Raw genomic sequence first — 21,416 nt, 5'->3', positions numbered from 1 at the left:
ATTCCTACCTTTGGTCTTCTTCTTGAAGGTAATACTTTTGGCTGCGTCAATTGCCGATTCCATGTCCTCTTGAATTTCCTTCTTGGTTGGATTTGCTTTGGTCCTTGGTGGCTTGACAGTACCAATTTTAGTTGGCTCCAACATGATTGTCTCCGGCTGAAGCTTATCGATGAGAGCATGAACTTCCTTCTCCCTCCTTTGTTTTTTCGTTTCATAAGGGTTCGCAACCCAAGAATCAAAGTTAGGCTCCCCAGCTCCGGGAACAACTATGGAAGATATACCCATGGAGTGGCCAATACCCAGAACATCTTCATATGGTCTAAAACAGACTTTTGCTAGTTGATATCCTTTTACCATTTCATGGCTCATATATTTTTTATAGTCTTGATTCCCCGAGTCTCTCCAAATATGAACATGAGATCTATTTCCTAGCGCGAGCAAGCCCTTCTGACTAAAATCCAGCGTCTGAGCATGGGCAGGATATGAATGGAGTAGGCCAAACTTCCTGATGTCCCATAACTTGATCTTGCGATCCATGCCAGCTGTGGCCATTAGATGACCTCCCTTGTGGAAGGCAATGGCAGTGATAGGGCCATAATGGCAAAGCATAGTAACCAGGGGCTTTGTACTAGTCGGCTTCCACATGGTGACTTTGCCACCTGAATGGCCCAAACCGATAATGGCATTATAAGGATTGACTTGCATCACATCAGTTTGGCCTAGACCAGTTCGGTAATTGGCAACTATAACGCCCGTGCTCACATCTTGGTAATGGAGTTGACCAGATTTGTTCACTGAAACCAGGAGGAAATGTTTGTCAAGAAATTGAAGCTTTAAAGCTGCACCATGCTCCTGCAATTGAAAACAGTCATTAAACAGTATGGAAAATAACAAAGAGATCTAATATAATTACAGAAGTATTCTTGTAGTCAAACAGTGCGACAATAGTTAAACAATAAGAAAAATAAGGATGCAGATAAACTTTTCATGGTTAACCAGTGCAGAGTAAAAACCAATTCCATAGTGGGAGTGTATCAGCTATGAAATCTGAGATAGGACACTAGGTGGATGAAACCGTATAATGTCATCGGGAATACAAGTTCTAACAGAAAGATTCATGATTGATGCTGGAATTCTAGAGAGAGAGAAAGACAGGTAGATAAAGAAGTTACAATAAATCTACAGAGGTTATGAACAGAAGTACACAGGCAATAATGAACCAAAAACCACCAAAAGGAGCTAAGCTAAGTGGCTATAAAAGTTTATGATGCACTACCTTTAAACAGTGGATCTCTGTTCCTCTTCGAATTGTATATGTAGGGATACCTGCCAAAATTTATCAGTCAGCCATTTTGACCATCAGTTCAACTTCAAATAATCACAGAACATAAACTCAAAAGAATCACATGTCATGCAATCACAAGCTAAGGAGATCTAATTTATATCAAATGCAAAGAGTACATTGGATAACGAGGTCCAATGAAATTTCACTTGAGTAGGAAGAATTTCCATACAAACAAATTTGACCTGGCTTGCACTACTAATCTCAAGATTTACTATTTAATAAGACTTGCAAATAGTTTCCTGTGGTGTTAATATAAAGCATGCAAGCAGATGGAATAGCAGGACATCTAGAATGGATCTTTTTAATTTCATGCAGAAGCAGAACAAGCTAGTTGAGCTCCATTTGCACATTAAGAAATATTAAGATGAAGCACACGTCATTAAATATATTTAATATAACTTGCAAAAGTATTCAGGTAATGTTAATTTAAGCACGGGAGCAGCTTGGGTTGAAGGATACGTTGAACAGATATATCTTTTTAATCTTACATAAGACGACAAAAATACTATAACCTAGTTGAGCACCAACTTGGGTTTCACATGAACATCCATTTGCACACTGAAAATTATTTAATGAAGCATGCATCATTCAGGCAAGACATAATTTTTTTCTGTTAATAGATATAGGAAAGGCACACTTTTTCTACCATGAGATGGTTAGGAATGTCAAGACAATGTTACACTACTTTGATCATGGAGTTCCTGCATATTTAATAATGTTGGATAAAACATGTTACTCATCCAAGACAAAAGTAAATTAAAAAAGGGAAAAAAATCTATACACGTTCCAAGTCAATGTCATGGTAAGGCACTTAGATATGATCACTGAGCCAAATTAAGAAATTGTAATTTCGCAGAAAATTTTCAAAGCACTTTCACTATCACTCTACTTGTACAACATGTAGCACCGTATACAAGAAACAAAGAATCATAGCTTAAATATAAAAAAAATACAATGTTAAGGTAAAAACACCATTAACAAAAGGTAATAAAAGATTCAGCTAAGTCAACCATATTATCCTTGCATATTCAAACTATGATAAGAAAAAATTACTTTTTTTGAGCAACTGCAAAAAACTGCTCATTTTGCAAGAACACGACATCTCGAACAGTCTCTCGAACCTAACAAGATAAGCAAGTGATATTTAGACAATCAAAATCTTTATAAGCAACAAGAGCTTAGTGATGCAGCATGACCAATTCTTCTAAAAATAACTAACTTAGCTCTAAAAATACATAACAAACTTTTAAACATTTAAACAACTCTTAAAAATTAAATAAGCTAGAAATTTAACTTTATAAAATTTAAAAATGAACACTAAATTTATCCCCAAACTTTGAATTACTTCCCTTATAATTCATAAGTCTGATACAAAACACAAGCTAGATGTGATTGTCATGATAAAGTAGTGGATTACATTGTTAAAAAATTCATATTGTACATAATCCAAGGCGCTAATTTTTTAGAGCATTCTTTAGGACAAAACATTATCCTCAAACTAACCTGATTCCTAAAGATACAGTTTGCTCAGCACATCCTTCTTACCAATGACAATTAAGTGTTTTGGAAGACACCTTCTGCTAGAAATTCACTTCTCACAATTGCTAAAACTAAAAAGTGCCCTCTGAGGATGAAAATAAAGATTTCAAGATTTCCTCTGCTACAGTGCATCAGAAATTTGTGCTATCATCTCATACACAGCCAATTACATGAAACAAATGTAATCTCAAAATACATTATGATGCATGACATTTTGGGGTTGACTTAGCATACAAGGTTGGAATCAGAAACGAACCTGAAACTCTTTGATTAGATGCATGTTTATCATATCTATCATTGCCAGGTGGCCTTTACGGCCTCCCATCACCATATAACGTCCACTTGGCGTGTATTCCAGTTTATAGGGACCTAAATCTGGAAAAGAACAGCAAGACAGAAAGTAGGTAAAAATACAATGAAACATTTACAACTATTAAAGTATAAAAAAAGTGTACAAGCAATGATAGTAGAATCGTCAAAAGTGGTTGTGTCATAGAACTGAAAGTATTTTGGCACAACTAAATAATTCATATCTCAACACACAGACCAAGATAAACAACATTTTACCAGGTAAGATCATATCAAATGGCTTTCTCAAACTTGAATTATCCACTTCACGAACTATGGACTCCTGTTTGATCATCCATGTCTTTTCTAAACCTTCAGGCTCCAAATAGCCTTCCTCACTAGGCAGCAACCACTGAAATATATAGGAAAACAAAACAACCACATAATCTACCCTTTTAGTTAAAAAATTGAATTTACAGAGGAATTCAGCAGTGGATTAAATGGAAATAGGGGCCTCAGAAAATAAAACAAAAGGTACATAATTGTTTCAGGGACAACCTAGGTCAATACACAAGCAGACACATAGCATGTAAGGACTGTCCCTTCTGGAAACACAGCAATTCAGAGTAACAAAAAACAAGGCCAGAGTAAACCATTCAAATCCAAATCCTAGCATGTAAGGAAAATCCCAAAAAAAAAAAAACAACAGGGCACAAGTATATAAACAGTATTAAGTTAGGGGCAGAAAAACAATAAACAATCAGCCCTAATGAACAAAATTTACAAGATCCAATGGCACTGACAGGATTTTTCTGCAGGCACATTGTCATGTAATCCTATTTTCTATAAAATTTATGATATAGTAGGTCTTTTTACAAAATTACAAGAGAGGTTCTGCCAAAATTATTTCAGTAACTTAGGGTGATTAAATTATGTGAAAGAATTGTAGCATGGCTTGAGGGAGATACTTCACATTTGAGGGAAGGTCACCCTTAAGGTGTGACACCTGATTCATGATTTTTTGTTTTTATCCAACACCGAGAATAAACAGGGGACAAATCTCCTACGAGATACACCATGTGGATCATTGGGTTTGTATGTGAATTGTAGAATCCTATCCCTATTTCATCAGTTCAAGTATTTATGATTGATGGGTCAGGATAAATGGAGCAATAGGTAGCGATATATTGTACACCTTTTGAATAGGGCATCAAGAAGAAAAGCAAAAACCAGATAAAAATTTGGAAGTAACATTATAAGAAGAGAATAAGTATCAGAGATGAACCTTTTCTGCCTTAGCAGCAGCTTTTGCTGACTGTCCATATAATTTTTCCCTAATGGCAAGCTGACCTTTCAGCTTCTTGTCTTGTAACGTCTGTCATGCAAAGAAACGAAATGAACAACAAAATGAAAGGTACAGAATGATGAAGGATACAATTCAGAACATATCAATAAAGCACACCTCCAAATTAGCACCATCACCACGCAAATATTTTCTTGCTCTCACATCCAACTCATCGGCAATCTTCTGTAAAGTAAGCACTCAGAATAATTATAAAAAGAAAGGCCTCAATTACCAATACTACATTATCTCAAGTACTCCTAAAGACAAGCAGCGTTGGATACAATTATTAGCAGTTTCTGAAGAATAGAAAAATGAAATTTCACAGATTGATTTCAACGAACATTGGGAAAAGAAGGTTAAATGGGGAAGGGAATATGCACCAAAGTCCAAACAAATTAAAATTTATAGCTTTCAAGACACATTAAACTCAGGAAAACATTAAAATTTGAAGCAATAAACAATTTAAGCGGATGAACATTTTTCCATATCACTATGAAAGAACTCAGTGTATCAAAAATCTATGAGTCATCAAACTGCTGAGCAACTAAAGCAACAAGGAACAAAGTTGAATCTTTGAAACGTACCTGTTGTGTTGCAGAAATCATTCTGTTGCTATTTATAGTTCTTGATTTACCACTAGCTGACAAATTAAAATCATATAGGATAAATTTTAGACAGTTGTAAACAGAATTTCCGGTGCCGACCCGTGCCGCTCGATGCCGGCGGATTTTAGGGTTTTCGTCGAGACGCCGTTCCGACACCGGATCCGTACCAAACCGCGAGAGGGAGAAGGGAGATCTTACCTGGGCGGCGAGCGGCGGCGACGAGCGACGGTATGCGCAGCAGAAGAAGGGACGAGAGTCGGGAACACTAAAACCCTAAAATCCAGTTAGGAAAAATATAAAAGGTTTACACAGTATTGACAGTTGTATAATAACAGTTTATATATAATTTATATATTATATAGTTACTTTAGCGGTGAGCGACATCAATAAATTAAGGCATTTCTTTTAAGGGAGTATTAGATTAAAATCGAATTGAATTTAATTGAATTAATTTTTTTTTTAAATCAATCAAATCGATTAAATTTTTTAATAAAAATTAAATAAATCAAACTGATATTTTATTGATTAATTCAGTTTTTGATCGAATTAACTGAATTTTTTTAAATATTATAAAAATTTTACTAATGAATTAGAGATTTATAAATTTATTTATTTAAAATTTATAAATTATTTTTCTAATTTGATTAATTCAGTTAATTCAATTTATTCGATTTAATCAACTAAGAAATTTTAAAATAGAACCGAATTAATTGAATCACGTGATTTTTTTAAAAAATTAACCGAACTTCCAATATAACTAAATTAAAATTTTAATTCGGTTCGATTTGATCGATTTATTTGATTTAATTAAATTTTTACTCATCAATATATAATATATATAACAAACAGTTTATAAAAATTAATTTTAAATTTAAAGAATAATGTTCGGGATATCAAGTCAAGGGTTGCTGAATTTTAAAATTTTAAAAAATAATTAAAATTAAATTTAAAATTTTGAATTGATGTTAAAAATTAATTGTAAATTTAAAATAATGAAAAAATTAGAATATAATTTTAAATATTTCAACTATGTTTTTCAAAATTAAATTTTTTAAAATATTAAAATATAATTAAAAATAATATCTTTAAGTTTTTTAGAGAATTTTCTATGCAGTCGAGAATCCTAAAAACTTAACCTCGATTTTCAAATGATATATTATAATTATAATGGGTTCGGAAAATATAAAAGGATTTACACGATTAAACCAAATTTATTCTCCATTAGGAGTCTTATATAATAACCGTTTATATATAACTTATATTTTATATAGTTATAATATAATATATCTGTTATATATAATTATATAACAGTTTTTATATATATTAAAATTAATTTTAAATTTAAATAATAATTTTTAATTTTTATAAGTTTAAAAATTAAATTTAAAATATCAAAAAATTTGATATTTTAAATTTTTAAATACATTTTAAAATAATTAAAATTAAAATTTTGAATTCTTGTTAAAAATCATTTGTAAATTTAAAATAATCTAAAATTTTCCAAAAATATAATTTTAAATATTCCAAGTATGTTTTAAATTTTAAATTTTATAATTTTATCTACTTTCACAATTTTTAAAATTAAATTATATATTTAAATAATTTAAAATATTCACAATCTTGATTGACCGTGAATTTTAAATACCAGACAGATTTTTTAGTTAATTAATTATATTGGATCCAAAAAATCCACTTATTTGTACTTTTCTTCCTAAAGAATATCTTTGTGATATATATATATACTCTCATGAATGCATCTATATAAATAGATTGGTCGGCCTCTCTCTGTCTAGCTATGTTTGAATTTGGAGTGGCATGGAGGAAGGGCTCCACTAGTACCGTGATTGTAGAGAATTAATTATTAATTAAATCATTAGTAACATTACAAATTAGCTTCTCCAAGGAGTTAATAGTTTTACATTTAATTAAATGGCAGTTTTAACTAAAATTACTTCAATCACAATGATTGTAATTAAAATTAATTTAATAACATTTAACCAATTTTATCTAAATTGTAACAGCTCTAATCAAATCAGTTTTAAGAGTAATTTTGAATATATTGTAATTTTAGTTAAGAATATTTTAGAAATAAAACATTAAATAAGATAACGAAAATAAAAACTATTGAAGATGATGGGCAAAGGTATCGCATCAGGAAGAGAACGAATTAGTTAGTCATCAGTCAGTCTCTCTCCATATTTTGTTTTGTTTTGTTTTTTTTTACTTATTATCAATATTTTTTGAAGAAAAAATGGTTAAATGTTTTTTTTAAATGCGCTTCCCAAATAATTCTAAATTTTCCTAATCAGAAAAATAAAACAAAAATAATTTCTCCGAGAGAAATGACGAACCGTGAACCCCGATCGGTTCGACACTGGCCCGCCGCTGGACCAACACCACGTGGGCGGCTCAGAAAATCCGTGCAGGATGCTGACACCGCGAGCCACGACGACTGCTATAAGCTTCCTAGATCTGCCACGTGGACGGTTCAGAAAGTCCGTGCAGGATGCTGACACCGCGAGCCACGACGACTGCTAGGATCTTCCCGGATCCGCCTCCACGTGGGGCCGTCGGGACCCAAAGCCTGGGGATGTGTAGTTATTGCAGCGGCCGCCGTACAGCTGTGCGGCAGTAGATGTGTCGCTTCCCTTTCTCCTTCCCTGTCGTCGAGCGTCAAGAACAAGAGCTGCTTCCAAGTCCCATCCCACATGCCATGCGTCTGAGCGAGCAACAACATAGATGCAATAATAATATTCCATTTACGTCGGTTTCGGAAAAGATCTGCGACGCGAGGTTATGGGCCACCATCCGTGCTGCATTGATATCGAAAACTTTTGCTCCCCGGTCCGTGCGATCGACAAGTTGAGAAACCAGTTTCACAGAGCCTGTGAATTACTGATTAAAATTTTGCTTTTTACAGCAAATTATCGCTTAGAAGTAATCCGGAGTCTGTATCAAGGTTAATCGTGCAGAAGAATAAATATAGATCTCATCAAAATCTCTTTTTGAAAGTTGCAGTTTGTAAAATAAGTGCTTTTACCATTAGCAGACGCGCAGAACTAGAAGTTTGTCCTTCAATCCTTGAGGAGAGGGGAGTTTTGGAAATTCCTTTTTAGTGTTGTTATTATCGGGATTTCTGCCGCTAGAAGTCGAGGAGAAAGTTGGAATCTGTGAGTGCGAACGTAGATTCCGGGAACAAACAAAAGAAGTTAAACAGTCACAGCGGGCGAGGTGATTATAACGTGAACGCTCACATGCTGATCGCCACTACCGCTAGAGCATTCACGGTTTCTGCTACGTCTCCTTCGCACCTATCTAAGTAGACCCTGCTTCTCCTCCTACCCACTACCTCGATCTGCATTTATATCTACGATCCTTCCACTTCGCAAGGTCGTGGTTTTCAATTTTTGTTGAGTTTCAAAGATCGTAGCTTGAAGTTGTTCTTCCCATTTTGTTGTTAGGTTAGAAACTAGGGAACGGCGGCTGCAATGGATGCCTGCGGCGTGGGGTTGAAGGCGAATGTATGTTTCGGCCGCGCGAAGAGAAGAAGCGTCGGGAGTGGGATTTGGGGCGAAGGTTGTCCGAAGATTTTGAAGCGTAGGACCTCGTTTGGGGTACGGATCAAGACTGGAGTAGCATTCGCTGTTCTTACTTCAGACGTGAACCAGGACACCATGGTGAGTCAAGAATCTCCCAGGCGGCTTAAACTTTTACTTCTGCTCGATTGATGGATTCCTTCTACTCGATTAAGCTCGTGCTGTGCTTCCAATCTGTCTGTGGTTCTTCTAACATTCAGATTCATATTTTAGGTCTTTCGAACACCGATGTTTGGGAATCAAACGGCCGATCCGAAGAGCGTTGCTTCCATGATATTAGGAGGCGACAATGGCAGTCAGCTATTTCCTCTCACTAATACAAGAGCCACTCCCGCAGTAAGAATCAAACTGCTTCAGCTTTGATTGAGTGTACTTATTTGCGTTTTATTAATTGAATGCATGATGATTTGGTAACCTCGTATATATATGTATATCTATAGGTTCCTATCGGTGGATGCTACAGACTTATTGACATCCCAATGAGCAACTGCATCAACAGTGGGATAAACAAGATATTCATAATGACACAATTCAATTCAGCTTCACTGAATCGCCACCTTTCTCGGACGTATAACTTCGGCAATGGAATTAACTTTGGCGATGGATTTGTCGAGGTAAAACTTCAATTGGTTAAATGTTATTCACGAAAGCTTAAGTTCTATAGCAAACGATTTATTACGTATCTTCCTAGTTTGATTATTGTGTCGCACAACTATCGGTTTGGAGTTTAGTCTTATTGAAAGAGCTTACAAACAGGTTTTAGCAGCTACACAGACCCCTGGAGAAACTGGGATGAATTGGTTTCAGGGCACTGCAGATGCCGTTAGGCAATTCACTTGGGTTTTAGAGGTTGGTACACTCACCCAGAAAAGCAAAAAAAAACAGAGTATGTAATGATTAAAATAGGATCTGCCATTTTTTCAGGATAACAAGCTCAAGAACGTTGAGCACATATTGATTTTATCTGGCGACCAACTTTATCGTATGGATTATATGGATCTTGTTCAGGTACGCCAACACTCCCCCGACGTTATCTTTAGCAGCTTACTCGATAATATTTAGTTATGCGAAATCTGGTCTTTGCAGAAGCATATCGATACTAATGCCGACATTACAGTTTCATGCGTTCCCGTGGATCACAGGTAAATGAAATCCACCACTAGTTTGCCATTCGAATATCCAACAAAATTTAACTCTTTAACTCGATTATTTTCTGAAGCCGAGCATCCGATTATGGACTAGTGAAGATGGACAAGGCTGGTCGCATTGCCCAATTCTCTGAGAAACCCAAAGGCGTAGACCTGGAAGCCATGGTAATCGTCTGCAACCTGTTCATGTTTCTCCTAAGTATTTTGATAGGAATAACCATGAACTATGTCCACTGATTCATGGAGTGCAGAGCTATGGTGGAACCTTTCTCCCCATGTCTCGCCAGGACTCTTTGAAACATCCATACATCGCGTCGATGGGAGTTTATGTGTTCCGACGAGATATTCTACTGAAGCTTTTGAGGTACACAAGGAGCTCTAATTCTGTTGCTGTGTATCTTCCGTGCCTGATTCTTTTGTACTCCCTTTAGGTGGAAATATCCGAAATCAAATGACTTCGGATCAGAAATCCTCCCTTCTGCTGTAAAGGACCATAATGTTCAGGTGATAACAGAGAACCTCACTTAGATTTCTCTTAATACATAAGAGAGGCTAAATTGTTTCGTTCTCATAACAGGGGTACATGTTCAACGATTACTGGGAGGACATCGGAACGATCAGATCCTTCTTCGATGCAAATTTAGCATTGACAGAACAGGTTGCTACAAAAACACACAACTTAATTAGATCATCTTATTTAAAACTTTTATTTGAAAGATACTCTTATGGTTTATGCTCAGCCTCCAAACTTTGAATTCTATGATCCAATGACTCCTTTCTACACATCGCCTCGGTTTCTACCCCCAACAAAAATAGAGAAGTGCAGGGTACGTTGTAACTGAAAACAGAGTTTCTGTTTTTGCTATCGAATTTTTCAGCACGCTGAAACAACAAGTTACGCACGCAGATTGTCGATGCGATCATCTCGCATGGGTGCTTCTTGCGTGAGTGCGGCGTAGAGCGTTCCATAGTTGGAGTGCGGTCGCGCCTCGATTGTGGTTCGGAGTTGAAGGTGAGTTTTATTTGTTCTTCCTCAGAATTAAAGTTTCAGTCGAAAGTTCAATCGTTCGGATGGATGCCTCTGGATCCTCAGGACACAATGATGATGGGAGCTGATATATACGAAACCGAAGCAGAAATTGCTTCTCTGCTGGCCGATGGTAAAGTTCCGATCGGCGTAGGGCAGAACACCAAGATCAGGTGAGCACTGAATTTGCAAAGGGAATAAATAATTCAAAGGTGCAAGTAAACAAGTTCAAGCCGTCTATGTTTTCCAGGAATTGCATCGTCGACATGAACGCAAGGATTGGCAAGAACATCGTTATCCAAAACAAGGATGTATGTGATCTAAACCTCATCTGGCCTTTGCAAAAGATTATTCCCTTATGTTTTTTGTTTGTTATAGGGTGTCGAAGAAGCAGATAGGCCCTCGGAGGGCTTCTACATACGATCGGGGATTCCGATAGTTCTGAAGAACGCTACGATCAAAGATGGGACAATTATATAGGAAGATACATTTCTTCATCCTGCTTAAAATGTACTTCAAGGAAATAAGATGCAGAGGAGCATCCAAGGAATGCTAGTACCAGAATAGTATTTGTTGCTGTAAAATATGTGTTTGGTTGATATAAATTATATATTTTGTTTATGGATTATGGCTTCTGCCTATGAAAAATAAGAGCTGTAATATTGTATCTGAGTTCATGAGCTATCTTCATCTTTACAGTTTATGATCCTCGTAGGAGAACTCAAAATTTCCTCTTTTTTTCATCATTTAAAAGATTTCTACATTTTGTTAAATCATAAATCATTTGCATGATTTCACAAAAGCAGTGTAGAAAAATCATTGATACATATTCATTTAAATTTAACAATGATAAAACCGTTTAGCAAACAAAATAAACCAAAAGGATAAACAGGAACAAATGCGAAGGCGAAAAAACGAGATGAAAGGAGGTGCTCAGACAGGTTTGAATGGATCTAATGCTGTCCTCACTGTTAAAGAAGAGATCAGATTAACGAGATGAAGATAATCACGCTTCAGATCAAGTCTCCTCCTAAGCGATCAAATCGTGACTATTCGCGATCCAATGCTCCAGATCGCATCATATGCGATCCATCACACCTCTTTGATCAATGGTTATTATCTGTTGGCCCAGTCAACAATACAATCATCTCTTTTAGCCTATATAGATGTTACATAGACATTGCCACGTCGTCACTTGAGTGCCACGTGATGATGCATACGTACGAAGTGCAAAGTGCGCCGACAAAGCATCCACTGCGCACGTGCGCACATGACGAGTGGCGGGCTCACAGGTACGAGCACCTGCTCACTTGTGAGAAGATAGCACATGAGCTTTTTGTGTTAACTCCATTAACACAACATCATTAATAAGGAAAGGAAGCCATCGAAAATTTTTGATGTGGGATTATTCCCAATGCATTTCTTTATATAACATTAATTAACAATTAATGTTATTCTGGACCGACTTTAAACAATTCATTTCTCATTCACCTGAAATTAATAGTCTAATCATCATCGCACACTCCATCAACTTCCAATCCGCATTTGAGAAGCAGAGATAGATGGATTTACCTTGCGGCGGAAGGGGACGACCGAAACCCTAATTCAGAGAATGAAACCCCAATTTGAAGCCGGGAATAGGCGTTATTAACGCAAGCAACCGGGCCCACGGGCTGATTAATTACAATGAAACTCAAATGGCTAATTTTGCAATTAAGTACATTAATTTATTTTCTTCTCACAGACGAGAAAATGGAAGGAACTTGAACCTTCCACCTCCACCGGCCGAAGCCAAAGCTACTTCTCCGTGTACAATTCCTCGCCCACCTCGACCTTCTCCGTCAGACACTTCACGGATATACTCGAATCTCGCCTCGAACAAGAAGGGCATGCTGCCTTCCATCAGCATGCGCTTCGCCAGCCATCTCCTCGGCTTCCCGGACGTGGTCTTCGGAATGCTCCCCTTCTCCACGAGCACCACCCGGCCCACTGCTACTCCCTCCTCCTCCTTCTTCACGCCTTCTCTTATTGCGTCGCATATCTTCCTGCACGTCTCCGTTCCCATTACATTGCCCTGCAGCTCCGCCACCAGCACCGCTGCTGCCGTCAACCGCCGTCCATCTTCCCCAAACGCGACGATGCACCCGCCGCGCAGATGCCTCGGGCTGCTTCTGTGCGCCGCGCGCTCGATGTAGTGTGGGTGGAGGAGCCGCTTCTCGCCCAACACGATCACGTCCGATGACCGGCCGGTGACGTACAGGTACCTCTCCTTTCCTCTGACGACTCCCCTGTCGCCGGTCCTCACGAAGCACCGGCCCGCTGTTCCAAGAATCCGGGCGTTGAACACCTCACGGGTTAGGGACGGGTGGCCGAGGTAGCCCGACGCGTTGCTCGCCGACGACACCCATATCTCGCCCTCCACGCCATCTTCTACCGGTTCGTAGGTCGCTTCGTCGACCACGACGATGACAATGTCCACTTCGGCGTAGGGTTTGCCCAGCTTGGCCGAAGGCAGTAGCTTTTTGTAGGACGGCATGTTCGGGTAGCGATTTGCTCCGCCTGATTCTTCTCTCGGCCACGATGTGGACACGTACGTGCAGTTCTCCGCCAGTCCATAAGACGGGGAGATGCACGATGGCTCGATTCCAGCGGCGGAGAATTCTTCGATGAACTCGTCCACGGAAGATTTGTACACCGGCTCGTTAATGACGATCAAGTTCGTCAAGCTCCCTAATTTGAGCGGAAGCTTCCCGTGGTCCAAGCTGCCTCGCTTGACCGTCAGAGGCAGAGCGAAAGCTGGCACGGGCGTGCACGTGGCACGGAACTCCGTAACGAGCTCAAGCCAGAGGCGAGGGCGGTGCAGGAAAGCGACCGGTGAGGCCAGGACGCACGTGGCGCCGGAGACGACGGTCAGGAGAAGGAACATCAGTCCGCAGTCGTGATACTGTGGCAGCCACGAGACGATCACGCTGCTCGGCTGGAGGTCGTAGGCCGTTCTCGCCGCGCGAACGTTGTGCGCCGCCGCACCGGCGGTGACCAGCACCGGCTTAGGTACCCCGGTGGCGCCAGAGGTGTACTGTATGAGGTAGGTGTCATCCGGCCCGCAGCCTGAGTAGCTCAAGCTCGAAGAATAACTCACGCCATCTTCCAAGTGTTCGACGGAAAGCCACTGAAGCTTCTTCGTCGAGCGAACGAGCTCATCAATGGCACTCGACGTAGCGCTTCTCACGGCTTCAACATAGCTCCGGTCGGAGACGGCAGCCTTGGGCTTGGCCTGGGAGATGGCTCGAAGCAGGTGGTGGTGGACGGCGCCACTGCCGGCGATGGAAAGATCAGGCGGGACGAGGGGAACGGCGACGAGGCCAGCTCGTTGGCAAGCGAAGATTGTCTTAACGAGTTGGATACCTGGAGAACAGAGAACGAGAATGACGTCACCCTTGTTAAGGGAGCAGAGGAGCTTGGACGCCATGGCTTCCACTGCAGAGTTGAGGTCGGAATAAGTCAACGAGGTCCATGTCAAGCCACCGGGTGCATCCTTTGCCCATACAAACGCGGGTTTGTTCCAGAAACTTGGCTGGCTGCCCAAATGGGAAGGTACCGATCCACCACGGGCTGGTCGGGGAAGCAGGGGTCGTAATTCTCGCAGGACATTCCTCGTAAATTATAGATCATCCACTTCAAGAACAGCACTGGACTGACGCAGCACATTCTTGGTGCTGAATTATATAGTAGAGTGAAGAAGTCAACGTCTGAAAAAACAATTAAAAGGATAATGGATATTCTGAAGAGGATATGCTGCCTTCTCCTAGATTGCATACACTCGACCGGCACAGGTCGTCCTCATCAGCGTAAATAATAGTCGATCTGGACATGGTTATATATATTTAATGTGTATGATGCGAGGATTGGAAGGTGTTTTTTTGCAGGGGATGAAAGAAGATGCTGCGAGCAGTTGCTGGATTCCTTTGTTTATGGAATGACATCAAAAGTTCCATACGATTATGCCAAGGGAATCCAGTTTAACATGCTCTGGCAGAGGAAGGAGTCAGGCATATACGATCGAATCGATCGAGTTTTTTAAATTGTATTTTTGAGGGGATGGAGGTTGTCTCTCTCATAGAGCTGGCTCCCGCTCCATCAACCTGTCTTGTTAATCAGAGTCGCCTGTTAAGAGCTTATCATCATACCAAAGTGAGGCATGATCGACGTGATTTAAACTAAACGCAACGTGGAGTAATCGAAATGGAATATTACGATGTTGAAGAATTAAAAGAACATCCAAGTTTTCGACAGAGACATTAAAATTGCTAGGAATACAGAAGAAATCCCATGCCATATATATTCTTAGAACAAACAAACAGATTCTTTCTACCAAGGAAATCAATACCACAAGAATTTTGATATTATACAGCCACACATTCGATTGAAAACGGTTTTTTTCGAAAGGAAAAAGGGAAAAGAGGCACGCATCCATTGATTTTCTATCTACTTATTGTTCCATCCAGTCCACAGGAACAATCTTGATCAAAGCTTTTTGATTTTTTTGGTCCAGTTGAATTGAACATCTAGTACCATTCTAGTTATAATTTAAAGAAGGGCAATAAGCTTTCCAAGTCCTCCAGTCTCCCCTGTTCCAATGGACCCTGTGTCACCTCTCGGGGGCCCAGCAAAGCAGAGAACCTACGTGACGTTCCTCGCCGGCGATGGAGACTACGTGCTGGGCGTGGTGGGGCTGGCGAAGGGCCTGAGGAAGGTAAGGAGCGCCCACCCGCTGGTGGTGGCCATGCTGCCCGACGTGCCGGAGCCACACCGCCAGTTGCTCCGGGCGCAGGGCTGCGTCCTCCGTGAGATCGAGCCCGTGCACCCGCCAGAGAACCAAGTGCAGTTCGCCATGGCCTACTACGTCATCAACTACTCCAAGCTGCGCATCTGGAACGTGAGTAACAACCAATTACATACCTCTGGGCTTAATTTCTCATGCGGGGAACTTATCTGTTTACTGCTCGATCGGCTTGCAGTTTGTGGAGTACAGCAAGATGATCTATTTGGACGCAGACATCCAAGTTTACGACAACATAGATCATCTGTTCGACCTGCCCGACGGCTACTTCTACGCAGCGATGGACTGCTTCTGCGAGAAGACATGGAGCCACTCTCGACAGTACTCCATCGGCTACTGTCAGCAGTGCCCCGACAAGGTCGCATGGCCTGCGGACATGGGATCCCCTCCTCCATTCTACTTCAATGCCGGCATGTTCGTCTCTGAACCAGCTCGATCCACTTATGAAACACTACTTGAAACTCTCAGGATAACTCGTCCAACTCCCTTTGCAGAGCAGGCGAGTCACTGGTATTATGAATCCATCTAGAGTTTTCTGTGTACTTATTCGTGACTCGCATATGGAAGAACTCCTCAAAGAATTCCGTTTCAAAGTCAGTCTATGTCATTTGATTAACCTCTCTTTTTGCCTTTACTCGTTCCTACCACATTCTGGCATCTCCAATCAAGCAGAATGATGCACATTTTACTTTCTCATTTTTAGGCCAATCCAATAGTTCTATGATACTTTCTAATGCCTTGAACCATGCCTGAGCATCTCATGGTTCTATTGGTCCATCTTCTAGCCATTTCTTTTCATTCATAAGAAGATAAGTAAGACCAATATAAGACTACTACTATTACTTACTTTCTATCATCATCACTTACATATGTAAGCATGTTCAACTCAAAAACATTCTTTATTAATCATAAAAGAATGTCATTACCTCTCTATTGGTCCGTCTTCTAGCCATTTCTTTTTATTCATAAGATGACAAGTAAGACCAATATAAGACTACTACTATTTTAAAGTGCCATCAGGTATAAGCATGCTTCCGTTAACTATAAATTATGAAAACTAGAATGCATAGGTTGCTATCAGGTATAAGCATGCTTCCGTTAACTATAACATAAAAGCAAGAAAGCATTAGTAATGTGAGAGGTACTCTTACTTGGAAGCTGCAGGTACGATGCTGGATGTGTGTGTGGAGGAAGGATAGAACTTGCTCTGATACCACTCTGTAACGACCGCCCTTCTTACCCTTAAGGCGATCCGTTACTTATACTTGCTAAAATCTACTATTAATTTAAAATTTCTTGCTATGTGATAGTTGAGTAAACACATGCTCCCAAATGGGTAACATAAAGTCTAAACATAATGACAACAATGACCAAACAATCATTACAATCGAATTCGTACCAAAATCCCAATAAACCTATAGTTAAGTTCTACCACATGTATTAAATGATTCTAGACTATTAAACAGATATCTGCATGGCAATTAAACATACTTTAGCAATTTCTAAACATGGATTTAGAAACCTAGACATGGTATCAACTTGGCATTAAAACTAAGCAATGCTAGCATCTGAATTTATCCTAAATAACATGTTGGCATCAAAATGGTTCCGTAACTTCCAACCTTACCTTTCACTACTAATTAGCATGCTATTGTAATTTACCAACTATCAAATAATGCATAGAACTACTATAGTTGTTAACATTCGAAAGTGCGGAAAATAAACAACTCATAAAGACTAGTCTTTAGCATTCTTAATGATGCAAGTTCCCAAGGCTCTTTATTCTAAGTTCCACCACATCACACACTTCGCATCGTCTCTGCCGCCTCCGCTACTCGAATTTTTCTTTGCCCTTATCTGCAGTACAAGGAAAATAAAACTATAAGCATAAAGCTTAGCAAGTACCATCCTACTCACAAAACGATACATATTTTAAAATCATGCTTTTGAAAAATATGAAAGGAAATATCTTCATGCTTGTCATTTATTGCTACTGAAACATATAAGCTAGATAAATATCATGGCATACGCATCATAACAAGCACATGAACTAAAATCATAACTGAACTAAACATGATCTTAAAAACTAATTTCACTTCAAGTTAGTAATGAACTTTTGAAAACTTATACATATAGTAAGTGAAAATAGTAATCATCCTGCTGTGGGCCCGGCATTGTGCTAACTGTGCGCGCATCCCTAAATAGATCCGAGGTAGCTAATCCCGAACCCATTAGGGTACTACTAGGCGATCTCGGGCCTAGGGGCGATCTAGGAGCCCACCCATGGACGAACTCGGGTCCAAGCACATGCCATATAAAAAGTAAAATACTTTCTTTAATAATTCTTTTCTCTTTAACCTTGCATATACTAGGCGATCTAGGGCCTAGGGGCGATCTAGGAGCCCACCCATGGACGAACTCGAGTCCATAATTACTGAGGCAAGGTAAATTATTTTCATAAACATTCTGTAAGAGAAACTAATCTCCACATACATACATAAATTTTTGAATAACTAAAACTATGGATTTATGCATACGAACGGAGCTACTTATACTGCAGGTGAGAGGTACTTACCTCCTGCGCTAATTTCCTTACAATTCTTCCGTTAGAGAAGAAGATCTTCTCGGCGATCTTCCTATGTCTACGCGTTCTTCTCGCGGAGAGGAGCGTCCTTGTAGAAGAAGTTCTCCGGAAGCCTTCCTTGTGATCCTAGGGGACGGAATCCTCGTTCTTCGGGTTTGGGGCGCCGAGAGGGAGGAGAAAAGAGGGGCGACGGCGTTCTGGGCGAGAGGTGAGGAAAGGGTTTTCGAAGATAATCAAAACCCTCTCTTAAGCCTCCTATTTATATTAAGTGATTCCTAGACCTAACTCGCCGATAAATAAAATTCGGTTCCTTCTTTTTTGGAACAGACTTGCTGGGCCCTTTGGTTATTGGAAATATCTTAAGAATTGCAGATTCCTATAGGTTGCGGGTTCAAATCCCGCCTTGGACATTTTTCTTCCTATTTATTTTTGCTACTTCCGCTAATCCAAAAATTCCAGAAAAATATTCTAAAATTCCAGAAAAATCATAGAATATTTCTAAAATTATTTTTGAGAATTTTAAAGACCTTGCCACGTTGGAAGAAGCCAAAAACTGGCCATGTTGATGATCGCACACAGGTGCGGAAGAAAACTTGCTTAAGAGAACATGATTGATATATATCTATAGATATCTTGCGCGCCTTGCGCGCACAGTGTATGACAAAAGATTTTAGATGCCCGAATGTGTTTCGAGCGCTCAAAATAGGAACAGTGTTATTTTTTATTTTTTTGCTTACGATTAAGCCATTTAAAATTTTTCCATTAGGATTTAGAGGTTGCATTATAGTATTAAGTAAAAAAAATTTAGTTGCTTACGGGGTGTGCCGGGTTGTTATCCCACACTTTTTATCCTGCATATCCCGTGAGCAACTAATTTTTTTTTATTTTAATTTTTTTTTATGTTTAATACTATAACTCAACCCCTAAACCCCAAAAGGAAAATTTTAAATAGTTTAATTATAAATAAAAAAATAAAATATCACTATTACTAATTCGGATGCCCGGAATACTTCTGACACTCGAAATCTTCTATCACATCAGAATTATAATATATAACTTTTTAAAATTTTGTAAAAAGGATATAAAAATGCATAATAAACAATTCACTTCATGTTCCTCGAATTTCAATAACGTTTGCTTGCTGGACGATGAAGATTGCACGTATCATGGTTGGTGAACAATCAAGATGTAAGAAGTAGCGAAATGGACACACCGGAATGGAAGGGGATCCCACCTTGACCCTCCTTGTGTCGTTCACTCCGCTGGTCATGAGTGAGTCGAGCCTCTATCATTCTCGTCCTCGATTCAATGCCTCCTCTCCTCTCTGGTTTCGATCCACTCCGGAAATGGTGTCGTCACTGTAGTCGACAGTCCTCTCTCAGATCGAATTGATTCACAAAGGCATCTCTTCCAGGTTTGTTTCTTTCTAATCTCTCTAGAATATAATGTTGAAAATTCAAGTGTACAAAATAAAACACCACTCTTGAAAACTCACTCTTGTATTCATAAGATATATTACAAGAATGAATCTTCTCTCATGAGAGGGGAAGATTGTCCCTCTTATTTGAGAAGAGTACACTTTAATATGAGAAGAAAAACAATAACAACCTTTTTGTTAAATAAAAAAGAATAATATATCCCATTTTATAATAGATGGGATGATTAATTAGTCGTTGTAAACCAACAAATAATAGTTGTAAAATTAGCCAAATAAATAAATTAATTAATGACTGAGTTGTCAGCTAATTAATGATTGATAAATTAGCCAAATAAATATTGATTTTACAGCTAATTAATGGCTGGTTGATTAGCCAAAAAAAAATATTTTTCTAGCTGGATAATGATTGAATTCCAACTAGACATTTTCCTTATTTTCAATACTCCCCCTCAAGGTTGACGAATAGATATCTATGGAGCCCAACTTGATGAGGGCATTCTGCATGTGATTAACTGTAGTTCCCTTAGTAAAGATATATGCAAGTTGCTCATGACTTCGTACATAAGAAGTAACTATAGTTTTGTCTTGGACCTTTTGACGAACAAAGTGGCAATCAACTTCAATGTGTTTGGTTCGCTCATGAAACACCAGATTTGAAGCAATATGGATGGCTGATTGGTTGTCACAATATAGTTTGATGGGAGTTGTGACTATAAACCCCAGCTCTTCAACTAAAGCCTTTAACCAAATTATTTCACTGGTTGCAGTTGTCATAGCCCTATATTCTGCCTCTGCGCTTGATCTGGACACCACTGATTACTTCTTGCTTTTCAAAAAGCCCAGTCTGCATCATAATAGCCTACAATCTCTGAACTATTGTTATTCTTCATACAAATTCCTCTTCCTGGAGATCCCTTGAGATATCTGAGGATCCTTTCAATTGCCTTCCAATGGCTCATCTTGGGAGCATGCATATGTTGGTTGATTTGACTAACTGCATATGCAATATCTGGTCTAGTAATAGTCAAGTAGATAAGTCTGCCAACTAACCTCTAGTATCTCTGTATGTTAGTGAAGGGTTCATCTTTATCCTTCCCTTCATCATATGTAGAGAATGGGTTGTTGGTCGGTTTTGTTCCTAGCTTACCTGTCTCCTATAAAAGGTCAAGAGCATTTTTTTTTTGGGATAGAACTAGCCCTTTACAAGAATAGGCTAGTTCTATACCTAAAAAATATTTTAATTTTCTATCTTGGTTAATGTAGTTCATGTTACTTCCAGTAATAATTATGTCATCTACATATATAAGAACTATAGTAGTTTCCTTATCATTAGTTTTAATAAAAAGAGAAGAATCACTGTTATATTTTTTGAAATTAAGATTAATGAGTGCAGAACTTAATTTTACATACCAAGTTCTAGAAGATTGTTTCAACCCATAGATAGCCTTTCTTAGTCGGCAAACCTTTCCTTCTTCTCTTAGGTGGTGCCCTTGAGGTAATTGCATATATACCTCATCTTCCAGCTCCCCTTGAAGAAAAGCATTTTTTATATCCATTTGATACATTGGCCATTTCTTGTTAGTGGTCGATGATAAAAGAACTCTTATAGTATTCATCTTAGCCACAGGAGTAAATGCTTCCATATAATCAACTTCGTAAGT

At 38.9% G+C, this 21,416-nt stretch overlaps 4 protein-coding genes across 5 annotated transcripts; 2 read left to right on the top strand and 2 right to left on the bottom strand.

Moving 5' to 3' along the window:
* On the bottom strand, positions 1–5,372 carry LOC141824388 (putative U3 small nucleolar RNA-associated protein 7; the record flags this gene model as incomplete). Its single annotated transcript, XM_074711670.1, is given in 10 exon segments — positions 1–852; positions 1,277–1,306; positions 1,308–1,326; positions 2,399–2,466; positions 3,141–3,259; positions 3,452–3,584; positions 4,458–4,547; positions 4,635–4,697; positions 5,102–5,157; positions 5,321–5,372. Coding segments are annotated over 9 exon segments (1,395 nt in total), but the record flags the coding sequence as incomplete, so codon positions are not given.
* Positions 5,373–8,389: 3,017 nt separating this feature from the next.
* Positions 8,390–11,596, top strand: LOC141823181 (glucose-1-phosphate adenylyltransferase large subunit 1-like). Of its 2 annotated transcripts, none has more exons than XM_074710443.1 (15): positions 8,390–8,512; positions 8,584–8,799; positions 8,932–9,054; positions 9,159–9,332; positions 9,475–9,567; positions 9,643–9,726; positions 9,805–9,860; positions 9,938–10,031; positions 10,118–10,230; positions 10,298–10,370; positions 10,444–10,524; positions 10,607–10,693; positions 10,774–11,066; positions 11,144–11,204; positions 11,272–11,596. In XM_074710443.1, exons 2-15 carry the CDS (start codon positions 8,611–8,613, stop codon positions 11,371–11,373), a joined length of 1,623 nt encoding a protein of 540 aa, XP_074566544.1. In that variant the 5' UTR covers positions 8,390–8,512; positions 8,584–8,610; the 3' UTR covers positions 11,374–11,596. The 2 variants fall into 2 exon arrangements, with proteins under 2 accessions (XP_074566544.1, XP_074566545.1); XM_074710444.1 differs by lacking the exon at positions 8,390–8,512 and having other exon boundaries at positions 8,521–8,799; positions 10,774–10,878; positions 10,960–11,066.
* Positions 11,597–12,631: 1,035 nt separating this feature from the next.
* On the bottom strand, positions 12,632–14,544 carry LOC141823180 (uncharacterized). The gene is given in 2 exon segments (XM_074710442.1): positions 12,632–14,475; positions 14,478–14,544. Coding segments are annotated over 2 exon segments (1,911 nt in total).
* Positions 14,545–15,489: 945 nt separating this feature from the next.
* Positions 15,490–16,262, top strand: LOC141823856 (galactinol synthase 1-like). The gene is made up of 2 exons (XM_074711067.1): positions 15,490–15,829; positions 15,912–16,262. Exons 1-2 carry the CDS (start codon positions 15,530–15,532, stop codon positions 16,260–16,262), a joined length of 651 nt encoding a protein of 216 aa, XP_074567168.1. The 5' UTR covers positions 15,490–15,529.
* The last annotated feature ends 5,154 nt before the right edge of the window (positions 16,263–21,416 follow it).

Source organism: Curcuma longa, chromosome 3, assembly GCF_044706935.1.
Source record: "Curcuma longa cultivar G26 ecotype Majalengka, Jawa Barat chromosome 3, ITB_CL_G26_1.1, whole genome shotgun sequence".
Classification (NCBI taxonomy): Eukaryota; Viridiplantae; Streptophyta; class Magnoliopsida; order Zingiberales; family Zingiberaceae; genus Curcuma; species Curcuma longa.
The sequence above is the reverse complement of the archived record's forward strand: the minus strand, read 5'-3'. Positions and strand labels throughout refer to the sequence as shown.

Bases quoted from the DNA above. Each gene is read 5' to 3' on its own strand.
- LOC141823181 (XM_074710443.1), top strand. From the start codon at position 8,611: ATGGATGCCTGCGGCGTGGGGTTGAAGGCGAATGTATGTTTCGGCCGC. The intron at 9,861-9,937 runs GTAAATGAAATC...TATTTTCTGAAG, and splicing joins TGCGTTCCCGTGGATCACAG to CCGAGCATCCGATTATGGAC. The intron at 10,032-10,117 runs GTAATCGTCTGC...CATGGAGTGCAG, and splicing joins GCGTAGACCTGGAAGCCATG to AGCTATGGTGGAACCTTTCT.
- LOC141823856 (XM_074711067.1), top strand. From the start codon at position 15,530: ATGGACCCTGTGTCACCTCTCGGGGGCCCAGCAAAGCAGAGAACCTAC. The intron at 15,830-15,911 runs GTGAGTAACAAC...ATCGGCTTGCAG, and splicing joins CCAAGCTGCGCATCTGGAAC to TTTGTGGAGTACAGCAAGAT.